The sequence below is a fragment of the Nematolebias whitei genome, chromosome 21, assembly GCF_014905685.2.
Source record: "Nematolebias whitei isolate Nwh7 chromosome 21, NemWhi1, whole genome shotgun sequence".
Lineage (NCBI taxonomy): Eukaryota > Metazoa > Chordata > Actinopteri > Cyprinodontiformes > Rivulidae > Nematolebias > Nematolebias whitei.
In genome coordinates, this window is record NC_056518.1 from 23,004,544 (window position 1) to 23,012,728 (window position 8,185).

Genomic DNA, 8,185 nt, shown 5'->3' on the forward strand with positions numbered 1-8,185 from the left:
CAAAATTTCTCGTTCTTTGGAACTGAAAAATATAAAAATTCCTTGTTTCTGAACACTTTTTGTGTTTATTATTGTACTTTTTTTTAAGGTTCTTAAAGATGTTTTAGCATTCAAATCCTCATTCAGTGTTTTAATTTTACTTTACAGTAAATGAGACATAAGAGGATCTGTATAGTTTTACTAATGCAAGGACAAATTAAGTTAGCTATAACTCTTTACCATGGTTGATAATTGAAAAGAAAAATAGAAAGCTAAAAAAAAAAAATACCCTTCATGTTACCAGGTTTCTTTAATTCATTCTGTGCTTCTGTTTTTTCCATAAAAATCAGAAGGTATCATCCCTACTTGGCATGCTGCATGTGCAGGACAGTGGTATTTCTATTAACTTTCATAAAGAAAAAAGCTTTGAAGCTCCCCTCCTCGGCTTATAAAGTGGAAAACACTTCTATCATTGCTGCAACTCCGTGTACTCGGGTACAAAAAAAAAAAATCCCCTTGCAAAATCCACACTTGTTTGTCTTTTCTCGTGTCTTTCTGTATTTGAGTCTATGACTTTCAAACTCCCTGCAGCATTTCCACACAGGTCATCATCTCCAGTCTTTCTTCTAACCCTTTCATACAGGATTTTTTTTTTTTTTTTGGTGTGTGTGTTTTTCTTGGGGCATTAAAAAAGGGTGGAAATTTTGTCTTATAAAAGTTGTACTTATTCAAGAACTTTTCCAAGTCAGCTGGACAGCATACGTTTCGAGATGTTTTACAAACCAAATACTGCATGTTATAATGTGAACGTATTTTGAAATATTTTGACACTGCTCAACTGAAAGCATAAAAAAACTCATGCATACCTTTTAAATATTTGTCCACAGCAGTGACCGCTATGCATGAAAGGGCTAGACTTTAAAAAACTAAGTCAAGCTGACTGAACTCATAATTCTTTTTGTTTGTTTTTTACTTGTTGTATTATGTTGTTTCATATCACGTATCATTGTTTAGTATTCAATGTCATTTAAAGGCTGGTGTATTTTCTTGACCTGAAAAGTTGCTCATTTTGTTCTGTGTTTTTAATCCAGTACCAATAAAACAGGAATTTACTGATAGATCTGCTGGTCTCCTTACGTCTGTCATGGTGGCAGTGGGGTCCAGATGCACAAACAGAGAGTTGAGTTCCTCCTTCAGTTTTTTGGAGCGTTTTCTCTCAGTCTCTAGTAAAAAAGCCTGATAGTTCACCGGTAATCCATACCTGCAGAAGATTTCATCGTGCACAAAATCCCCCTTACAAGTCAAGCAAGCACACTTTCTTTAGGGATTAAAGAGAACGCCTAATGTTTCACTCACCTGAGCACTGATTCTGCAAACACCCTTAATGCTTTCAAGTGAATCCAAGCAATGAACACCTGAGTGAAATTCACCTTGAGCCAGCGGACAAAGATTCCCTACAGAGGAGGAATTAACTGTAAAAACACACCTCAGCCCATTCTGATGTAAATCTAGAGGTCAAACAAAGTGACTTACATACTGCTCCTTTTTCTGGACTCTGAGCTTCATAATCTCCTGCTGCTTCTTCTCCTCCACATCAAAGTTGTACTCTCGCACCACAAACCTGCAGAGATCGTGGACTACATTATGGTAATAGATACAGAAAGCACAGCTTAGACTCCACCGGGTGTTTTCTATCAATCCCTGCTGCTTACTTGCTCTGCTGAGCTTTGGCTTTGAAATCACAGACAGCTCGTTTGAAGAGTGTCACCGAGAAGATAGCCCCCTCTCTGTCCTCAAACAGCTTCCTGAAAGTCACAGAGTGAAGACAGAAGAGCAAAATGGCACCGAAAGCAGCAACTTGTGAAGTTAACAGAAGAAAATTTTCAGAAAAACTCAATGTTTCCACCTGGATGGACATTTTGGTTTGATTAAAATCTAAACTACCATTAGACACACAGGCTTTTACTTTCTGCAGGTAACAGAACACCTGTGCTGCTCAGCTTAACCTTTCAGAGGCTGGAAACAGACCTGTAGAGCGTTGCTGGCACGCTTGCACTAGAATCAAGCGCAACAAAGGTTTTCTTAGCTCATGGTGCAAAAACACAACTCACCTGCTTGATCGTGGGACTACAAACTCCGAAAAGGATTCATAACTTCTCTCCCACAGCGGGAAACTCTCTCTAGGACCAATGACATGTGCATAAACATGTTTATATGCATATGGGATCACAATGGCTAATTAAACATGTTATGTGACCAACCTGCTCACCACTACCAGCAGAGTTGTTAGATACTCTGAGACCACCAGGTCTTCTTTCTTCATAACACCGTTCAGACTGCGAGTCAGCAAATTCCCACTAGAAGCAGAGGAACTCAATAAATTTCCTGCAGATCCAGTTAGTTATATGATCTAACCCATATCACTCACTTTTGGTTGTGTTCAAGGCTTTCCAAGTTGGCTTTTACGCTGCTGTACGCTGTCGATCGAGTTTTTAATTCTGTCTCCACCTGTATAACTTCCTGCAGAAGATGAAGCATCAGGTATAACTTTATGGAAGCAATCTTAGCTTAGTGGGGGAAACAGTTTGTTTGTGACTCCTTGGACTGATGAAGCCCTTCGGATGAAAGGCGAAGCGTATCTCAAAAAAAAAAAAGTAACCGTCCAGATGACATATCCTCATGCATGCTCAATAATCCAGATGACCTGACTGAACATTGTTGGATTTATGGAAGCAACTTGCCCGTGCATCTTGGAATTGTTACGTACATATTTATCATTACAGGTGGCGTTGCTGTCACTTAAGAGCTTTTAAAGATTCCTGTGCCAAAACAGGATTCTGACATTAAACAACGTGTTGTACTCCTTTACGTTATAGCAAAACGCCAACAAACATTTGAGGATGTTCACAACTTTACATACCTCAGGATCACTTCACATCAAGTTGCATTTCTAAAGTTTCTGAGTTGGGTCAATCTAAGCTTGTTTGCTTAGTAAGGATGATTTAACAGCACTTTTTTACATGAGACATAGAGACATCAATGACTTCAGACTACGTCCTGATGTTTTGATTATAGGATGGTGTCTGTGGCCCGCCCTCTCCACTGTCAACTCCTCTGAGGCAGTCATGCCAAAATGGTTCAAAACACCAAAAGCCTCATAAGAGTTGACAGGGGAGAGGGCAGGCCCCAGACACCATCTTATCACCAGCAAACTGTTTTTTTTTTTCCCTACTATGAGAGTGTGGTATTTATTTTTCCAATAATCCATTATTTATGGGACTCTAGGTTGTTTGTGGCTCCTCGGACTGAAGAAGTTCTTCGGATGGAGGACAAAATGTCTCAGCAAACAAACAAACAAAAAAGAAACCATCCACATGACCTGACTGAACATTGTTGATTTGTACCTGGATTATTGAGCACAAACTTAGGTTTGTTTTTTTTGGTCAATAAAACACACATCTTGTTCGTTTCCGAACGGGATGTGACACAACTGTTTGTTTCCAGATTAATTTAAAGTTCTTCTTTTTGTTTTCAAATGCCTTCATGGTGTCACCCCACAGTATCTGTCCGACCTGCTCCAGCTGTACGTTCCCTCACTCTCTCTCAGATCAGCTGATCAGCTGCTGTTGGTCTTTCCAAAGTCCAACAGGAGGCTGAGAGGTGACCGAGCGTTCTCATTCGCTGCCACTGAACAGTGGAATAAGCTGCCTTTTCACGTCACTTCCTGTTTTTACAAACACATCTTATCTCGTTGGCCTTTAACTCAGCTTGAAATGTTGGTTTTACTGTTTTTTTATAAATGTATTTTTATTGTTTGCTGTTTTTATGATTTTAACAGTTCATTATTTTTACGGTTTCAATTGATTTTATAGTTTTCATGCTTGCTTTTATGTGTTATCAGTGTACAGCACTTTGGTCGACGGTGTTGTTTTTAAAGTGCTTTATAAATAAAGTTATATTACATTGTATCCCAGTTTGCTTTCAACAATACTAAATCATTTAGGTCTTAATAAGACGATAATTTTTTGCAACTCTGCTTACAATATTGTACATTATTTTGCACATAGTTGTGTTTTGGTCTTTTTTAAGCCATGTGACAGTCAGCGTAAGTTTTGAACTATACATGTCTTTGCATTTATTGATCCAACAGTCTCACTTTCACACTGCAGCCACAATCATAAGTGAGATCAATCGGATCTGTAAGTGTCGCAAGCTTTTATTGGATTATTACTGTTATTTTCAGGGCAAAATACAACACAAGTAATATTTTTAAGAAAATAATTATTGCCACAGCCTCTTTAATAAGATCTTTCACAACTTTCATTACCTTGTTGATGATGTCTGTCAGGGTGGAGAGAGGCAGAGCTGTGGGATACTTGGCTTTGTCCCACTGAAACTTGGTCATATAGTTAATAAGGTCCACTGAGGAAAAAATACACACAGAAATTTATCAGTAAAAACTTTAATTTGCACATGTCATAGCATAATATGCTGCAGTCCAGTTAAAAGAGCAGAGATATTACCCTTCTGTGATGTGAGGTAAGCTTTCAGGGGAGACAGGGCAGCATTCTGATTCGTCCTTTGGTCTGGAAGAGGAGACTGATCACGTTAGTCTGGTTTGTCCTCTGTGCACTGAAATCATCGGTGTTGTCATTTGGAGCTCAACTGAGGCTTCTGTTTACCAGCTGATCAAGTTTTTCTACACCGTAATCAACAAACGCAGCTTATTGTGTGTGTTTGTGATTCACCTCCGTTGGCTAAAACGTTTTCCCGCACTTTGTCACTGGATGGCTCCATCACTTCCTTCAAACACTGGCAGGTTTTTTTAATCAGGCTAACCAGGTGACATGGGAAAAACATTATTACTGCACATATGGGTTTTTTTTGTACATTTTCTCTCATAAAAATCAATTTTACCCAACTGTGATGTTGTTATAAGACAATATAATGAAAAAAAGACATGATAAGGCAAATTGGACAATTTTAATATTAAATTTAATCTCCACAGTGACTTCAATCCTTTTCCTGGAACTGTGAAAAGAAGCCTCTTATGCTGTTTCAGCTCAAATAGACCAACAATGAATTTAAAACCAGGAAGGAAAGATAAACTCCAGCTGCTCCTGAGCATCAATTAATCATAACACAGACTGCAAGCTCAGAGTTATTGGTTTTAACGAAGGATAAAGCTGCTCTTTAAGCTAAATATGAGTAATTTGCATTAATGCAACTCGCTTCTCCACGTTTTGATTCAACACTTTTGTTACCTTTCAGTCAGCGCGTCGAGTTTTGATAAATCGTCGGACACTCTGAGCAGACTGTCCAGGATTCCCACCTGCAGCCTCAGCAGAAACACAAAAGTTATTATTTATATTCATGGTTGATATTTAAGGCAATTAAGATTTATCATGTCAGTATAATTTAGATGCTGTTCAAATAAAGGAAAGGACTTGATAATGAATATAATTTCTTCAAGTCTTTATGCAAATGTGCCAGATTTAAACACAAGGGCTTTTTTCTGTCATGTCTAAAATAAAAAAAAAATACCACAAAAGACATAAATAAAAACCATCAAAGTGTATACAAGTTAAAATAGCACAATAAAAGGGAAAAAAAAAAGGAATAAAATCTAAAACAACTCCATGAAGTGGAATTAGATCCGTTACCAATAATTTTTATTGACGTTTTATTTTTTTAATTGACCATCAGATGTAAAGTTAATTAATGATATAATTTTGTGAGAGCTGCCCAAAGGCACTTTGACTAATATTTTTAAATCCCTTATAGTTACAACTTAAGATACGTTTTGATTTAATTCAGTAAAACTATAGAAATAAATTGCTAAAATGCTACTATCAGGTATTTGACTTTTGACTTAATAAATTAAGTTTTTGTTTGTGTGTGTGTGGTGGTGGTGGTGTGTGTGTGTGTGTGTGGGGGGGGGGGGTGTTCCTGTGTTTGTTTCTGTTCAGTCTTTAATTCATCTGGTGTTTATGTGCAACTGATGGGGTCTCAGTCAGTAGTTTGCTCCTTCGATGTGTAATAGTCAGTGCAAATTTAAAACAATGTACATTTGTGCATTTGAAGCTACAATTTAAAACTATTTTCATGCCTTTGGTTTGGACTGCTTCTGTAACATTTCGGCCTGGATCTCTTTTAATAAACGTTGCAGGGAACATAGATAGTTTTACTAATATTAAAGTATTTGAGCAGTGCAAGCTTTTGAGCTTTAGCAGTTTTGTACAGAGCAATGGTAAAACAGCAGATACTGGCAGGCAGGTTGGACATTGATCATGCTGAGTGAAACGGGTCGGATGGAAATTTTGCCTCAAACTGTAGAAAGCAACCTGAGCCTTGATCCCTTCACCAGAGAAGGACACCAAACACCACCACCCTCCTCACATACACTCTACTGTATAGAGCAAACAAAGAACATGTACTTATGCCTTCCTTAAGAACAGAAATGTCCCCTTATCTCACATTCAGTGAAATTTAATTTGCACTACAAGGCTCTTCACTAGCGTCACACTCCCTCACCTTGAGGTCTGGGATGGAGAACTTCCAGCATGAGGCCATTTGGGTTTTGTTGATGGTCCGTTTGAGTTTTTCCACACTGGTTAGACTGGTCTTGTCCAGTGGGACAGAAATCAACCAAAAATCCGTCATGACTCCTTGTGTTTCACATTGAGACCTTCAATCATAAATCCTTCTCACGAGAGCAGGATTTGGTCCCCAAAATCCTACCACACGAAGCAACAAAAACAAGTAACTTTAGCTCTGTTATGGTAAAAAACACTTGAACTGACTTTAAATTAAGACAGTAGTTCAGCCTTTCCACAATTTCTGTATACAATTAGATGTTCAAAGTCGGGTCTTACCTTCAAGTTATCTTCATGATCATCCTGTGACATTGCCTCAGTGAGCGGTCTGACCAGCAGCTCCACCTGAGACGGGCTGCTGTCTGAGCAACAGCTCTACTTTACACCGTCTGACACTCTGCTGTTTTACAATCTGTCACAGGAAGCCCTTTTCACTCAGCTGATCTGAGTAAACGCAGAAAAGGTTGGTGATCAATATAAAATGATAAACATCAGAACAGAATTTGGCATTTTGTTCTTACTTCATAAATGTGAATTATTTTTATCTAATGGAAAAAGTTTAATTAACACTTGTCTATATTTTGTATTATATCAAAAAGGTGGTTGTGGATGGCTCTTTACACATTTTTACGTTTAATTCTTTGAGCTATTCAGTCAAATGCGATCAAACTGCAAGTTACCTAGCGGCACAAACTTGATTTTGCTGGAGTGGGACCTGTTTTAAAAGTTTTCTAAAGAAAAAAAAAAAAAAAAACAAATACCCGAAATTTTGCTGGCAGCACGATGGATCAGTTGGTAGAGATGCTGCCTCTCAATGAAAAGGTCATCAGATCAAATCTCGGTCGGGGGCCTTTTTGGGTGGAGTTTCACGTTCTCTCCGTGCATGTATGTTTTTTTTTTAGGGTACTCCGGTTTTCTGCCACAGACCAAAAACATGCATGGTAGGCTGATTGGTAACTCTAAATCGTCCCTATAGGTGTGAGTGAATGATTACTTGTCTCGTTTGTCTCTTTGAGACAAGTGATGGACTGGAAATCTGTCCAGGGTGTCCCCCACAGTGACTGCTGGATATTGGCACCAGTGAACCCCGCGACCTGAAAATGAAGATGTGGGTAAAGATAATGGATGGATGGATGGATGGATGGATGGATGGATGGATGGATGGATGGATGGATGGATGGATGGATGGATGGATGGATGGATGGATGAAATTCTGCTAACAAATGATGATTAATGTTAAATTGACCAAGTGAATTGGCCCTGGCCAAAATCAATACTACATAAATTTAAAACAAATATAACAATGTAAAACCAGTATGGACCATTGACTACTAGAAAAATGCTGAAATGCTGGCTAAATATTCCCCAGCTTGACATTTGTGTTGCAGTTACTTTGTCGAGCACTGGGTGGCAGGATGATTGTGTGAAAGGTTTTGGAAGCTTTTAAGTAGTTAGTCTCTCTAATTGAAGGGGGGCATTACCTATTATTAAGAATAGTGCCCTGCTTATTTATTTATTTTTTAACCCTGATGCTTCTTCATTTAGTTTTAAATAAAGACAATACCACGTTGAGAACAATAAAATAATTTATTCTTGCTGCCTGTGACCCA

At 38.3% G+C, this 8,185-nt stretch overlaps 1 protein-coding gene across 1 annotated transcript in view; it reads right to left on the reverse strand.

The window, feature by feature from the left end:
• atp6v1c2 (ATPase H+ transporting V1 subunit C2) overlaps positions 1 to 6,645 on the reverse strand; it is a 7,249-nt gene extending 604 nt beyond the window's left edge. Inside the window, exons 1-12 of the mRNA XM_037694527.1 lie at positions 6,514 to 6,645; positions 5,244 to 5,311; positions 4,728 to 4,813; positions 4,503 to 4,565; positions 4,307 to 4,401; positions 2,408 to 2,499; positions 2,241 to 2,336; positions 2,091 to 2,159; positions 1,692 to 1,784; positions 1,513 to 1,600; positions 1,336 to 1,433; positions 1,117 to 1,240 (exon numbers count right to left, since the gene is read on the reverse strand). Of these exons, the coding sequence (XP_037550455.1) occupies positions 1,117 to 1,240; positions 1,336 to 1,433; positions 1,513 to 1,600; positions 1,692 to 1,784; positions 2,091 to 2,159; positions 2,241 to 2,336; positions 2,408 to 2,499; positions 4,307 to 4,401; positions 4,503 to 4,565; positions 4,728 to 4,813; positions 5,244 to 5,311; positions 6,514 to 6,642 (1,101 nt within the window). The 5' untranslated portion in view covers positions 6,643 to 6,645. The remainder of the gene's footprint in view (positions 1 to 1,116; positions 1,241 to 1,335; positions 1,434 to 1,512; positions 1,601 to 1,691; positions 1,785 to 2,090; positions 2,160 to 2,240; positions 2,337 to 2,407; positions 2,500 to 4,306; positions 4,402 to 4,502; positions 4,566 to 4,727; positions 4,814 to 5,243; positions 5,312 to 6,513) is intronic.
• Between the last annotated feature and the right edge of the window lie 1,540 nt (positions 6,646 to 8,185).